This window comes from Pseudoliparis swirei, chromosome 7 (assembly GCF_029220125.1).
Source record: "Pseudoliparis swirei isolate HS2019 ecotype Mariana Trench chromosome 7, NWPU_hadal_v1, whole genome shotgun sequence".
Classification (NCBI taxonomy): domain Eukaryota; kingdom Metazoa; phylum Chordata; class Actinopteri; order Perciformes; family Liparidae; genus Pseudoliparis; species Pseudoliparis swirei.
In genome coordinates this window covers 10,755,583-10,771,637 of record NC_079394.1, presented here as the reverse complement: position 1 = coordinate 10,771,637, position 16,055 = coordinate 10,755,583, and the positions used below count along the sequence as shown (strand labels likewise).

The following is a 16,055-nucleotide window of genomic DNA, read 5'->3' as shown; positions in this document are numbered from 1 at the left end:
ACGAGGCGCCATGCATTTTAGGGCAGTTTAGTACGTCTAGTGAGCTCACAAGTCACACTCAGAAATTCTTGCATATCAAGTTTAAATTTCTCGCTCTACATCCTGAAGTTTATGACATACTTAGGACCAGTATTTCAAACGATCTGGTGTGTATTTACATACGCTTACTTCCTTCATCCATAGTGAAAAAGACAAGGGACTGGTTTAAGTGCTCGGAAAAAATATAACTCGTGAATGCATTTGATGAAATTGTATTAAACAAAGTAACACACTGCCTTGTCCAACATATTGTTTAGTTGCATCAACCCTGTGCGTTGGTACGGTGATTGACTCTCTGAGTGACTCCACCACACTCAAAATTGCCTCTCAATCGAGCCATTTTATAATTGCATTTTTCCAAAACACTGTGAGGCGCATTATCAGCAGGAATCCACGATGATTGTGAGTGGGTGTTTGCGAGACCTTTTTTGATCGCTCGCTAACCACAGAAATGTCTGCAATCTTTTTCCTTTTGTAGAAATAAAAAGTTGTGTTCATTTTCCCATGAAAAAAAGAAAAAAAAGAAGAAAGAAAGAAAAAGTGGCGGAGAAGATTTTAGTCGTTGTCGACAGCACATTTGTGTATGTTCATGTAGGCGCTGGAGGACAATCTGCGAGAAACACAATCCACGTCCCAACAGCTGGAGACTCATCTGAAGCAGAAGGACAAGCTTCACGAAGACAAGATGAAGGTAACATCTTCAAACACATAGAAGCTCAACACATAAACAACAGGCAGGTGAATCCTGATGGACTGTACGGGGAGGAGCTCTGTGCTATGTTTGGAGGCCTTTAGCCGGTTGAGTCGTGGGTGTACTCTATGCTCGGGAGATCTACAGTATGTCGTCTTCACGCTATTCTCTGTCCTGTTAAGTGATATCCTGGTTATGGTTCTGTGGGCTGCCTGGCATTGAGCAGGTGTTGGAGGCCCAGTTGAAGGCGGACATGGCCGATAAGGAGATGCTGGAGTCCAGTCAGAGCAAATATGAGGAGGAGGTGCGGGAGAAGTGCAGCATCATCGGTGACCAGAAGGCGGTAAGAGCTGACCAGCTTGCCAGCGACACTATCTCAGGCGTATATTTTGATATTTATCACACTGACATAGATTTTTGTTGTTGTTTGGAATAATCTTGGGAGGGTTATTGTCGAGCACAAAATAATGACACTCAATCTGATGTTAAGTGAAGCCGGTGATGTCAAGACATCGTTTCTGTTCAGACCATAAATGCTATGGACTCTAAGATGAACAGCCTGGAGCAGAGAATTGCTGAGCTGTCGGAGGCCAACAAACTGGCAGCCAACAGCAACATCTACACACAGAAAAACATGTAAGTACCCAGACACAATCATGTGTGTCACAATCAACATTAAAAGCAGTGGGAACACTTTTTATTTTTTATTTATTATCCATGAAGTATATCTGAATTCAATTGTATTGATTGTCCCAAGTAAAATATTAGCTTCAGTCATGACACAATATGAGAGGATGGTAAAGAAATTGGTTAAAGACATTGCTCGTACAAAATGATACCAGGAAAGTATCTTGTTATTGTTGTTGTCCTTGGGAGTGTGTGTGCCCGTAATGGCACAATACCACGTTGCATTGCCTCCGATTGAACTTCTTGCACCCAAGTATGTGTGGTCTTGGCAGGAAAGCGCAGGAGGAGATGATCTCAGAGCTTCGCCAGCAAAAGTTCTACCTGGAGTCTCAGGCTGGGAAGTTGGAGGCCCAGAATGCCAAACTGGAGGAGCATCTGGAGAAGATGAGCCAGCAGGAGCAGAGCAACAAGAGCCGCGTGCTGGAACAGGACACTCGCCTGCGAGAGGTGAGGAGACGTCAGAGGAGAGATGAAGCAGGAAGCTGAGTCAGGAAGTGTTGATGGACACGCAGGTTAAACTGTCTTTGCAGATTCATCATAACACTTTTTAAATGAGTATTTTAGAGGATTCTAGATAACTCCAGTTAATGCTTTCTTTGGGAGGGTCCATAAAAGAAATATATATATATTTATATAAATACATACAAAATATGATAACAAAAGAAAAGTAAATTATAAAATACTCATTTCAGAAAAGCAATAAAAAAGGTCACTTAGAGTTTAACTCCTCAAAATAACGAACATGAAAGTGACTACTGTTACGTAACAGGTGGTTCTCGAGGCAGAAAACAAACAAAGAAGCTTACTGGTCTGTACAATACATAAATGTGACATATGACATGAAATTGTTGGGATGTAGTAGTGAAGTTTAGTTTAATGTGATCAGTGCACTGAAGAGGACTTTTGTTTTGAAACAATCTAAAATACTTCAGAAAGTGAGTTTAGAAGCTATAAATCTCTTTAGGTGGATTATTGAGTCATTGGTGTTGATCCACAACCTCGCAACTCAGTGCACATGCCTCATGGTCATTATGATGTAAATAACACCAACTCAACGAGGCCGAGTCCAGGTGAAGACTCAGGCTCTGCCCCTTCCATCCCGCTCACCTCGGGTTGCCCTCCTCTGTCTCCCTCTCTAGATCGGGCTGGAGCACGAGGAGCAGAAGCAGGAGATTAAGCGCCAGGTGTCAGATCTGACCATCTCGCTGCAGGAGCGTGAATCCCAGATCAGCAATCTGCAGGCAGCTCGCCACGCTCTGGAGAGCCAACTGCAGCAGGCCAGGAGTGAGCTGGAGGACACCACCGCGGAGGCCGAGGAGGAGATCACTGTTCTCAGAGTAAGAGAGAGAGAGACTAGAAGGGCGCACGGGATTTATGTCTCCTGTGAAGTTACATAAGTGAAATGACAACATCTGTCCCTCTGTGTCTGTTGTCGTCCCCGCCAGGCTCACAGAGATGAGATACAACGCAAGTTTGATGTCTTGCGAGACAGCTGTGCGGTAAGCTGCTCACCTTCTTTCTCGTCTTTCCTCTTTCTAGGAATGGACCTCTCTCTCTCTTCTGGCATTGAACACCAGCTGAACGCTCACACATCATCACACATAGCTAACAACCTCGCCATGTTATGTCAGTCCATATGTGTTTCTGTCATTCTTGGGTTAAATAGGGCTTCCTTTATAAATGTGTCTCTGCTAAGTGACTCCCTGTGACTAAACCACATCATACATTTCCATCACAAGCATCTGTCTTCTGGTTTATTTCGTTTGGAGTATAGCACGAACATGAAACATATGCCCCGGCTCCACACTTGAGATGTCCCGAAATATTGTGTCGGTGGCCAAAGGAAGAATTTTCTGTCGGTGGTGAAGGATTCATTCCCAATTGAATTTCTTGTTTATTGAATTGTTTGTTTCTGTGATGCCGTTTGTGCACATTAACAACTAAGTGAGCTACCATTACTGAAACAAGCCCTGTAGGAACAGTGTCAGGAAGATAATGATCCTGTTTGTCTCCTTTCTTCACGTGTTTCATGGTTTCATGGGTTTAGTTAGATAGATAGATAGATAGATAGATATATACTTTATTAATCCCCAAGGGGAAATTTGTCGTGACAGTAGCAGCAACACACAAGAATAAAAACAAAACACAAAATGTAAGAAACAGGGATGAAAGATATAGAAGTATACAAGTAAAATAAAAGTAAAATACAAAACAAAATATATATGTAAATATACAACACACATGCATACACAACACACAACAACACTGACAAATCAAATACACAAAATATTAAATATAGACAGAGTGCAAAAAGCAAAGTGTGTGTATGAGTGCAGAGCTAATGAAATGCAATGTGTGTATGTGTGTAGTGCAAACAAATGAGATGTGTGAAGTGCAGATCAACACTATGATCTGGCAAGAGGTGATCTGTTGTAGAGCCTCATAGCCGTCGGCAGGAATGTTCTCCTGTATCTGTCCTTGTGGCAGCGGAGCGTGAGGAGACGTTTGGAGAAAGTACTCCTCTGTCCCTGTAGGAGGTGGTGGAGAGGGTGGTCCGGGTTGTCCAATATGGACACAAGTTTCTTCAACGTCCTCCTCTCCACCACCTTTTTCCAGGTGCTCCAGCTGGCAGCCGATGATGGAGCCAGCCTTCCCAACCAGTTTGTTGAGACGGCTGGTGTCACCGGCTCCGATGCTGCTCCCCAGCAGACAATGGCAAAGTGCAGCACACTGGCGACAACCGACTGGTAGAATAACTCCAGCATCTTGCTGCACACGTTGAAGGATCGAAGCTTTCTCAGGAAAAAGAGTCGACTCATCCCCTTCTTGTACACAGCGTTGATGTTGGCCTTCCAGTTCAGTCGGCTGTCGATGGAGACGCCCAGGTACTTGTACTCCTCCACCATGTCCACGTCCACTCCCAGGACACTCAGAGGTGGAGGAGCTGTCGCCTTCCTCCTGAAGTCCACCACCATCTCTCTGGTCTTGGCCACGTTCAGCCGCAGGTGATTCTCATCGGCCCACTTTACAAAGTCACTCACCACTGCCCTGTACTCCTCCTCCCGTCCATCCCTAATACACCCGACCACTGCAGAGTCATCAGAGTACTTCTGCAGATGGCATGACTCCGTGTTGTACTGGAAGTCACTGGTGTACAGGGTGAAGAGGAAGGGAGACAGAACAGTTCAACATCACTGACCACCGTTCCAGACAGCACACGGCCCATTCTGACAAACTGTGGTCTGCCTGTGAGGTAGTCAGTGATCCAGGAGATGGTGGACGCGTCCACACGGCCACCCGCAGCTTCTCACTCAGCAGCAGTGGCTGGATGGTGTTAAATGCACTGGAGAAGTCAAAGAAAGTGACTCTCACAGAGACACCGGTTCCATCCAGGTGCGACTGAGCTCGTTGCAGCAGGTAGATGATGGCGTCGTCCACTCCCACATGAGGCTGGTAAGCAAATTGCAGAGGGTCCAGCGACGATTTCACCTGCGGCCGGAGGTGGGCCAAGACCAGCCTCTCCAGCACCTTCATCACATGGGAGGTGAGGCGACCGGTCGGTAGTCGTTGAGGCCAGATGGTGTTGACTTCTTTGGGACAGGGACCAGGCACGGCGTCTTCCACAGCACGGGACTTCCCCAGCCTCAGGCTGAGGTTGAAGAGGCGCTGCAGGACACCAGACAGCTGGGTGGCGCAGGTCTTTAGGACCCTGGGGCTGATGCCATCAGGACCTTCAGCTCTGCGCTGGAGTAGTTTCTCCAGCTGTCTTCTCACCTGGTCAGTCGTCACAGAGAGAGGGGAGGTGGAGGAGCCCATTGTTATTGAGGGCTCGGTGGATGTGCAGCTCAGCAGGGGGACAGAGGGGAGGTGTTTGGGAGGTGTGATGTGTGGAGGAGACGGGAGGGCTGTGAACTGAACCTATTGAAAAACAGTTCAGCTCGTTGGCCCTCTCCAGGAGCCCCTGGCTGTCTACCTCCCACCTTGAAGCCAGTTATCTGCTTCATCCCAGACCACACCTCCTTTGTGTTGTTCAGCTGGAGTTTGGCCTTCAGCTTCCTCCTGTAGGAGTCCTTGCCCTCCTGAGCTTCACCTTTAGGTTGCGCTGGGCTTTCCTCAGCTCATCCCTGTCTCCAGACCTGAAAGCAGCTTTCTTCATGTTAAGAAGCGCCTTCAGGTCCCTGGTGATCCAGGGCTTGTTGTTGGGGAAGCAGCGCACAGTCCGTGATGGGATGGTGGTGTGTTCACAGAACTTGATGTATTCCGTGATGCAGTCGGTCATACTGTTGATGTCCTCCCCGTGCGGTCCACACAACACATCCCAGTCCGTTGACTCGAAGCAGTCCTGTAGAGTGTCGTCAGCCTCCAGAGACCACCTCCTCACAGTCCTGGTGGTCACCGGCAGCCTCTTCACCAGAGGAACATACCTGGGTGTCAGCCGGACCAGGTCATGATCAGACCTGCCGAGGGGGGGAAGGGCAGTGGCGCTGTATGCGTCCTTAGTATTAGCATACAGCAAGTCCAGAGTTTTATTGTTCCTTGTTGGGCAGTCTATGTATTGATGGAAGGTTGGCAGAGCTTTATCCAATGTGGTGTGGTTAAAGTCACCAGTGATGGCCATGAATGCTCCAGGCTGATGATTCAGCAGAGCAGACACAGTGGAATGGATGGTGTCCACAGCTTCCTCAGCGTCAGCTGATGGTGGCACGTACACGACAACCACAATGGCGGACGTGAACTCTCTCGGCAAATAGTACGGGCGCATCCCCACGGCCAACAGTTCAATGTTCGGGCTACAGAAGCGCTCCTTCACGCACACATGGTCCGGATGGCACCACCGTTCATTCACATAAACAGCGATCCCGCCCCCCCTCTTCTTACCGCTCTGTGTAGCGTCTCTGTCAGCCCGAACAGTCCTGAAGCCGGGCAAAGACGCGCTGTGATCCGGATAGTCCGCGTGTAGCCACGTCTCAGTAAAACACAAGAGGCTGCTCTCACGGAAGATCCTCTCAGACATTACCAGCGCGCCGAGCTCATCCGTCTTATTCGCCAAAGACCTCACGTTCCCCGTTATGATCGACGGTACCGAGGGTTTGTATCTCCTCGTTTTAGCCCTCCGCTTGACACCCGATCTGCAGCCGCGAGCCCTTCTCCGTAGCTCCACCGGGATCACAGGTCTGTCTCCAGGCAGGAGCTGCGGCCTGCACAGCGCGATCAGCTGAGCGCGCGAGTAGACGACGGTCCCCGTCATTGTTTTGCTGTGGCTCTCCGATACTCACGACAAAGTGAACAAAAGCAGATCACAGTCCACACATGAATCAGCCAGAAGAGTTTTAAATGTGTCATTGTTATGATTATTTTCTTTTCCATATCTGCAGAGCAATGTATTTCCCTCTGTTTTTAAAACCACACTATCTGGTCCCCAGAGCTTCTGATAATCAGGCACCGTGAAGCCTTTTTTAATCTCAAGGCCATTTTTTCGTGTTATTGTTATATTATGTTATTATATTGTTGAGATGATGTTATTGTGCAGCCCTGGCATACTGCGAACCTTGAGGAAACAATGTTGTCATTTATTTGAGTGCATGCAACCCCCCCCCCACACACACACACACATACACACACACCTCGGTGATCCTCCCACTCGCGGTATTCAGAAAGCACGCTCCAAAGATTCAGCCAAAATGTGCTACAAGCGGAGCTTTAAATGTCACTTACGGTGTTGGTTAATCCGTTAAAATATCTGTTGAACAGACTTATTATTCATTTATGTTTCTCTGAGTTCATCTTCAGAGTTCAGACGAGTGCAGAGAAAAATGTAAACAAAAACAATGAAGGCGATGTTCAATAGAGCGTGATCTTTTGGTCACCATATAATTATAGTCTTGCAGGAATAAAAGTCTGGCCTGTGGGGCGTTGCATTGTCTGCCCAGTTCACCCAGTTCACCCAGCGTGACGAACATAGAGCCAATGTATGGTGGACAGATGCTGTTATCTTCCGCCTCTTGTAAATGTCCATTGTAATGTGTATTCATGCATTAAAGGTGGCCTCGCCCTCAATAAACATTTCAGCCTTTTCCAAATTGGAGGGAGTTTGGAACACTTCACTCCATTTTGTTTTAATATACAAAATTCAGTGTTTTAAGATGTAATATCCCCTATACATGTATGTATTCCAGTGCCAATATTTTACATTTCTTCAATTTTTGCCACTCCTTGATAGTTGTTGTGGCCCATCTAACTCTGCTTAGCGTACATCAGTCTATTGTTTCCATTTGCACAGACAGAAAGTGCCGTTTTCCTTTAGATATGCTGAACGCATTCTGCCCCTCAAAAGATAACTCGATTTTAGGTATACCATGAACTTTCCTCTCGTGCTATCTTCAGGTCAAAACGTCAACTTTTCCCACGATACATCCCATAATCAGCAGTCTGCAATGACATTTGCTGACTGCATACCTTTTATTTTTGCTGAATACTGGTAAGACTGTAGACACTGTCAGTATGCTCTTTTCTGTGCACAATTATTTTGTATTATGGGTTATATTTGATAATATGGCAGAAATGCCACCTCAGAAAGCCACTAGTTAGTCCCTAATCATTTTGTATATCTCCCCTAACTATAAATATACTGGGCTAATATTAGCTTAAAACTAAAATTGGAATAATTTTCACTGTGTAATGATGATAATATTTGAGAGTGACGTTCTTACACTTGTCCCAAATCTTTCTGATCCATGTGGAGATCCTATTTTCACATACTTACTATTAAAGTAGTTAGAGTTAGTAATAAAACAATGTATATCGTGGGACTATATACATTATCTTGACATTTGGAAAACGTCAAATATGTTGTTATGCTGTCTCTGCTAAAGTAGCTGTCCTTTCATATTCTGGTTGTATGAGACCGTTGTGAGTCATGTTTTTATCAAAGAAGACAATAAATTGGATTAACAGCAAATCTGTTATTCAGAATGAGCAGATGTTCATCTGTGTTTTATATGAGCCGTGTACAGTAAATATATTATTTCACTCAAGGAAATTCCCAGATTGATTAACAGTTTAAAGCTGCTGGGCTTTTTATTTGCTTTACTCTCTTTCACAAATAGTTTCGGGCCATTTGTATTCGGCAGTGCTGAGGATGCAAAGCTGCGGATGTGACTTGCGTTCCGTCTCCACGTTGCTCGATACATCGAGATGACACACAAGTAAATATAGAGGCCTGCCGGATCACCACTGTATCCATAGCAGCTCTGACTTCCTCTCCCCGCCTTAAGTATTTAGTCGCTGCCGTCAGTCCCCGGCCTCGGGGGAGCAGAAGCACTGAGTCAGTACAGAACAGACAGCTAATTTATGGACTTAAAAGCTTTGCCTCTATTTATTCCCCCCCCCCCCCCGTGCCCCCACCCCCGCCATCTGGAAACTGTGCGTGGTACACATACATCTTCCCATGAGAGCTGAGAATAAGGAGCTCTTACAGGCGGCCTCACCAGCCTTGAACCCTCATTTCCCTACAGGGACGATGTTGATAACAAGATGTTCCTCCTTGCTCCGGATGATGTCTGAGTTTAACAAGCAGTCCGGAAATCATGCTAAAATGATTACTGCAATATACCACTAACCTAGATGGCTGCAGTCGAGATTGTGTGGGGTGTTTAAAACAGTCATAGCTGTTAAGGAAACACATATTATATCAGTTATAGTGACACAAATAAAGATTAAAAAACATAAAGGGCATAAATGTATTGAGAACATCCTGATTCCTGTTTTGTATTCGTAGTTACTTGGTTGATATTTTTTTCGGTGCTCTGCATATTTTCCTTCCTTCAATCCATCTGAGAGTCCTGTTGACTTCCTGCAGGTGATCACAGACCTGGAGGAGCAGCTGACCACACTGACTCTGGAGAATGCCGAGCTGAACCGCCAGAACTTCTACCTGTCCAAGCAGCTGGACGAGGCCTCCGACGAGAGAGAGGACCGGCTGCATCTCAGCCAAGACGTGGACCGGCTGCGCCGGGAGGTGGCCGACCAGGAGATGCACATGAACAACCAGAAACAGGTACCGGGGCGGCTGGGGGTCATGTTGTAGTTCACGGTTTGTGTGTGTGTTTATTCTTTTCTCGTGCTGGTTTCGGCAACAGTCCAAGGAAAGGAATGTCGGATGGACATACAATACTGAGTTATAATAATAATAACCTTCAATTTTATATAGCACTTCTCTAAATACCGGAAGTCGCTTACAGAGTCCAAAGTCCAGTAGTCATACACACACAGTCATCCCGGTGGTGGTAAGCTACATCAGTAGCCACAGCTGCCCTGGGGCAGACTGCCGGAAGCGTGGCTGCCATTCAGCGCCTACGGCCCCTCCGACCACCACCATCATTCATTCACATCCATACGACCGGGGTGAGGCTGCGGTGCATGTCTTTATGATTGTGGTGGAAACCGGAGTACCCGGAGTAAACTCACGCAGACACGAGGAGAACATGCAAACTCCACACAGAAAGGACCTGGAACGACCGGGACGACCGGGATTCGAACCCAGGGCCTTCTTGCTGTGAGGCGACAGTGCTAACCACTGAGCCATCGTGCTGCCAGTTATCCTAAATTGGTGCGTTGTATTGAGTCTGTACTCTAATATGGCTCAAAATGAAACGGGGAAACACTGTCTGTCAACCATTCCTTCTCTATAACACATTGGACAGGTCACCAGTCTATTACACAGCAATAAAAATAAATAATAATAATAATAATAATGCATTTAATTAATTAATTTATATTGCGCTTTTCATAGTACTCAAAACATTTTTTTAAATTAACCTTAAAGCTATACAATGTAAATAATTAAATACATAATAATAATAATAATAATAATAATAATAATAATAATAATAATAATAATAATAATAATAATAATAATAATACAAAATATGTGGCAGATGTGGAGACTTTATTTATTTATTGGAGGGAAATGTTTCTTAACAGCTGACTTTTTTTTTTATCCACTATATACTCACTTCCCCTATATATTGACTTTGGTCACTGCCTTGTAAATGTATTTTGTTTCCTCTGTATATTAAGTATTTTAGTATTAGCATTTAGTATTGTTATTGTGTTTTGTGTTTTATTTTTTATCTTTTCTTAATGCTCTCATGTGCACCCGCTGCTGTGATTCTGCAATTTCCCCACTTTTGGACTAATAAAAGAATATGTAATCAAATCTAATACTCAAGTAGTTTTTACATTTCTACATGAAATTGCAACAAAATAACATCATTAGAGACAAACCCCAGCTATCTGTTGTCTGAGACAGCTGTGCGCCTTCTTTTAGTTCAGCTTCCTTCCCCCGGCCCTCTTCCCACTCGCAGCCAGTCAGACTCCAGGTTTCCACTTACCCACATCATGTGATATCCTCGCTCTACCTTTGACAGCTGACCTATAGACATCTCTCCCAGCTCTGACGGTGGTCAGTATAAACCAGGCAGCAGAAACCCTGGGAGTAACTCTGCATTGCTTTGTGTAGTGTTCTGGATGCAGGAGGAGGAGGCTGTGTGATGCACGTGCTGTGTCCCCCCCCCCCCCCCGTGGGAGGATCTGTGGGTGTCCAGTAGCGCTCCCGGTCCTGCCGGTTGTGTAACCAGCGATGGAAGTCATAGACGGGGTGGTGTGTGGGAGGGATGTGTCATCCCCATCACTCCCAGGTCGTGTCAGCTGTGGATGCGTTTGAGAGGGCCGTGGTGTTGCCGCGGCACCGGCTTCAGCTATATTTGTCTCCCGATGCTTTATCGGTGTGTTGTAGAACACTAAACACAGCACCCTGTGAATTAAAAATAAACGTCCTGTGCCCAAACGTGTCATGTCAACGTCTCCAGAGAAGTACCAATGCTGCTTTTCTAATCGCAGTTGAGGAGTTATTATGTTGTTTGTGCTGCCATCAAATGCTCCCCAGCCCCTGGTTTATTTTAGAGTGCTACGTCTGAGTGAATTTCATGTCCAACATGTGAACAGAGAAAATAATGGAAATATAGCTTCATAACCCCGCTCCCCTTTCTGCATGATGGTGGGAGAAAGACCGGGGAGTGGACAGCTCATGCAAAAACTGGCTTCGCTTTTATTTTGCCTTGGCACACTCAAGTTCGTTTTTATGATAGTTATTCCTAGTTGTGGTATTTCTATTATATAATTTACGAATGCAAAGGATCTGGATACGTCTACTATGTGATGGTCAGGTGACTAAACCTCCAAGTTGTGGGTTTAATAGTTCGTTGTCACTGCATCCTAAAGAAGAGCCCTTCAACCCCCCTGAGGGTTTTCCCAAACCCAGCAAAACAATTTAAAAAATCCCCAATTCAAGATCAAGATTCATTCCGAAATCAGTCAATGAGCAGTAATAATTATTGATCTTTCAACAACAGAAGTCCTTCAATACCTTTGAAGATGTTAAGCTACTTTTCTCTCTTTATCGCTTCTTATAAGTCTGCCTTTGAATTGGGTCCGGGCCACAACCGTATTTCTCATCTACATCCTGCTTTGTACCAGAACCTGGAGACACTGAAGACCACATGCACCATGCTGGAGGAGCAGGTTCTGGAGCTGGAGACCCTAAATGACGAGCTGCTGGAGAAGGAGAGACAGTGGGAGGCCTGGAGGGCAACACTCGAGGAGGAGAAGAACCAGGCCGAGAGGACGATCAGGGACATCCAGAGACTTCTGGACACCGAGAAACAGAACAGGTTCCAGTAACTTCCATGTGCTAACATGTATGGACTTAATGGGAATGTGTGTTAAGTGTGTCTTGCTATGTCCATTTAGTATTGAGTGGAAAGATGGAGATATTTTGTAGCACAGCTGCATTGAAATAGACCTCTGAGGGATTGAGTTGTTCCACCCATATTGGGTTCAAAAGTCCATCATATATACGCTAAGGATTTACTTTTTCAAGACAGAAAACAAGTATTTAGTTTTGCTCTGAATGTTGCAGTTGCTCCGAGTTCACTCCGCCCACACACACTGAATGCAGCAGGTTTGGACATATCCTCTAGAGCTTGTCCAAATGTATCCTGGGAAATCAACATTTTCTAAGTTGGTGTATAGGCAGGGTGCATAAATGAGAACTGGGTCCTCCAAAACATCTAAAATCACCGTCACTACTGGTGTGCTGTGTGTTTCAGGCTCCGCTCAGAGCAGCGCAGCTCTGAGTCTCGCCAAGCGGTGGAGAAGGCCGTCAAGGAGCACAAAGCCGAGATCCTGGCCCTGCAGCAGGCCCTCAAAGACCAGAAAGCGAAGGCCGAGAGCCTCGTCGACACGGTGAGCCTTTCCACATTAAATATACAGATTTTTTAAAAAAAAATTCTAGTTAAAAGATGGTGCAGCTAAACTCTTCCTGCTTTCTGCTCTCAGTTTAACGACCTGGAAAAGAAGCATGCCATGCTGGAGATGAACGCACTGAGTTTACAGCAGAAGCTGGAGAGTGAGAGGGATCTGAAACAGAGGCTGCTGGAGGAGGTACATGTATGACCTCTTTTGTTTGCCATGTATTGTGTAAAGATTTAAATGCTTAGATCAGTGGTTCTTAACCTGGGTTCGATCGAACCCCAGGGGTACGGCGAGTCACTCTCAGGGGTTCGGCAGGGGGTCAAGACACACACAGTCCAACCCGGTCGGGCAGTTTTTTGTTGGTCGTCAAAAAAAATTCCAATCCTTTTCGAGGATGGTAGACATGAAAACTAAGAAAAAGAACAGACTTTTTTTGCGAATTTCTAAACTTGTATCTGAAAGACAACGGCAAAAGTCACATTGATTTGCAATAAATATTCATTGAGTTATGTGTTTGTGTGAAATTCATGTTTTTTTTCTTTTTCTTCTTTGAACGCAGTGATTTTGTGTATAATTGAAGCGATGTGGTTCATTCTGTGCACTTTATACATATACCTGTTTTGAAGAAATCATATTTTATATTTATTCAATTACAAAGGGTTTGCCTAATGCACTGATGAAGCTTGCAAGGTTCAGTACCTCCAGGCACGTGCACAGACATTTTGGGGGGCAGGTGCTCAAACCAAAAAAAAGGGCACCCATTGCCAAAAAAAATTCTGACAGAGTTGAAGCATAAGCAGCAATACACTGATGATGCTGTCCTCGACCTGCGTTTCCTCTGGGCAGCATTAGTCCGCTAGTTTACATTTTCTTTATGAATAAAGATGAATTATTATATAGCAACAACAGTACAAGCATTCTGATTGGCTAATGGGTCATCATGCCAGCCACTATTGCCCTCCTCGCTGGTCTGATACGGATCCGTATTGCCCTCTGACCTCATTTTCAAAATGAGCAATATTGATAGACATCAACAGCCAAGAGCAGTGGTCCTCAAACTAAGGACCACTGCTAAGAGAGGCCTTATGATTTTTTTTTCAGTCTGGCCACGCAAATCCTAGACTAGCCCCTGTTAAATAGAACAAAATAAGAATTATCTCTCTCTCTCTTCTCTCTCTCTTTTCTCTCTCTCTCTCTCTCTTTCTCCCTCTCTCTATTCTCTAAACATAATTAACGTCAGTAAGCAGCTGCAAGGCTTTGAAATCACGGATTTCGTGAGTTTTTGTTTGTAATTTTTTTTAGGAAACGTCGGACCAGTTGTGTCGTCATGTTTTCAGCAGCGCTAATGTTGTGGTTGATTTATCACAAAACAACGTCCGGCAGGGCCGGAGTGGGGCCACTTTTCAGCCCGGGAATTTCAGGCTCAAGACCAGCCCACTTTTTTCATGGTAGTGGAAATTGGATAAATGAAGCAACAGTTCAGCTCTTACTATCCTGTAGTTCTTTTATTAATACCATGGTACAACAAATAATGTAAAGGTTAAATACAACAATAATAATCCACTTAAGATGAGAAGTTAACAAAAAATATGCACAACATAAAAAAAGGCAGAAGGGCGTAGCAGGGGTGTCAGACTCAGATTAGGCAGTAGGCCAGATTTGTTGGAGTGAGACCTCATGGGGGCCGTCATTGGCATGGTCATCATTTTTCTGCATTAGTATTATATAGTGGTGATTTACTCCTTTACTACACCCACTTCTAAGCAAACAATGCATATTGGTTCACCAAGTACTGTCATATACTGCTCTTTCTTAGAATAGATAACTTTAAATCATATAGTTTCCTCTGTTATCCTCTCTACCTGTCTGTCGTCATGGCCTCCTCATTGCAAATGTCGGGCTCATCATTTTCAGCAGGAGACGATCTTATCTGCTGCTCCGAAGCTACAAAGAAAAATTAAGTCATATTACTGCATACTTCAATATCAATAGTATATATCAATATTTGCATAATATTTGCAAAGTCTATGGATCGCCATATTTTGGGTGATATAAAAAGGCTAATATTTTAATTCAATTTAATATTTTGCTTGGGAATAGGTTGACAACGCTACAATGATATTAATCAAGGCTACAACGTTAGCCGAATAGTTATGTTGCTAATCATTCGGCCTTTGTCTCTCTTTACCAGTTGCCACCATGGACGGATTAAGAAACCACGGGCCCCTGGGCCTGGACGTGTCAAGGCCCCCCCCCACACGAAAAAGAAAAGAAAAAACAATTTTAAATATACTTTTTTAAATTTAACATCGCTAACAAAACAGTCCGTATGGAACAACGATACCGGAGCTGAGCAGACAACATAACGCGAATTATATGACCATGACATGAATGACTTAAGCCTAGCATATACCGGCTATGGCGCATCGTGTCATATCATCATATCAATACAAAGTTAATAACAGCTACTTCACGCAGAGGCTCTGGATTAGGGGCCCCCTGAGCTCATGGGCCCCTGGTGCCGGTAGGCTCGTTCGGTAATCCATCCCTCAGTAGGACTATTGGGGCCTTGTTACTGACATGAATGACTTAAGCCTAGCATATACCGGCTACGGCGCATCGTATCATATCATCATATTCATATCAATACAATGTTAATCACAGCGACGTCACGCGCGGAGGCTCAGGCCCAGGGGCCCCCTGAGCTCATGGGCCCCTGGGCCTGGGCCCGGTAGGCCCGTTGGTTAATCCATCCCTGGTTGCCACTTGTGTTTATCCTCTTGAAAATAAATCTGTAAGCTTGGCACATTTGGCAGCATCCTCCTCCAATGCCTTTATTTTTTTCAACCTGGCTTTTTCAGCCCCTCCTGCCCTCTTCCTCCCTGACGCGTATCGCTGCGGTCAGGCCGGCCCAGCTATCCGTAGCTGAGAGAACTTTTTGGAAAAGACGGCTAAGGACCGAACCAACTCTATTATTTGGGAGGGGTGAACTTCCTCGCACGGTAACCCGTGCAGAGGCTGCGGTGTCAGAATGCGGAACATGTGTAGCCCACTTTAAGAGAAGATGGACTAACGTGACAAATGTCAACAAATAAAATTCTCGACCGGCCCAGAAGTGAAGCGGCCCACCGGGAACTCTCCCGATTCTCCCGATTACCCACCCCGGGCCTGACGTCCGGGGACAAACAGCGTCATGACCTGTGTGTCTGATGCTGCGGGTCAGAGGAGAAGGAGGTGCACCCGTTTAGTGGCGCGAGGAGCACTGCGCGGAGGAGGAAGTGGAGGAGGAGGGAGGGGCGCGGCGGGGGGAGAGGAAGGCGGGGGG

The 16,055-nt window shown here is 45.4% G+C and overlaps 1 protein-coding gene across 3 annotated transcripts in view; it reads left to right on the top strand.

Annotated features, from left to right (window-relative positions):
- Positions 1-16,055, top strand: part of LOC130197410 (citron Rho-interacting kinase) — a 47,325-nt gene that overhangs the window by 15,537 nt on the left and 15,733 nt on the right. For all 3 annotated transcript variants that reach the window (XM_056420074.1, XM_056420072.1, XM_056420073.1), the window contains exons 10-19: positions 635-730; positions 957-1,073; positions 1,257-1,366; positions 1,690-1,864; positions 2,557-2,754; positions 2,863-2,916; positions 9,276-9,473; positions 11,954-12,147; positions 12,586-12,721; positions 12,815-12,919. In XM_056420074.1, the coding sequence (XP_056276049.1) occupies positions 635-730; positions 957-1,073; positions 1,257-1,366; positions 1,690-1,864; positions 2,557-2,754; positions 2,863-2,916; positions 9,276-9,473; positions 11,954-12,147; positions 12,586-12,721; positions 12,815-12,919 (1,383 nt within the window). The remainder of the gene's footprint in view (positions 1-634; positions 731-956; positions 1,074-1,256; positions 1,367-1,689; positions 1,865-2,556; positions 2,755-2,862; positions 2,917-9,275; positions 9,474-11,953; positions 12,148-12,585; positions 12,722-12,814; positions 12,920-16,055) is intronic.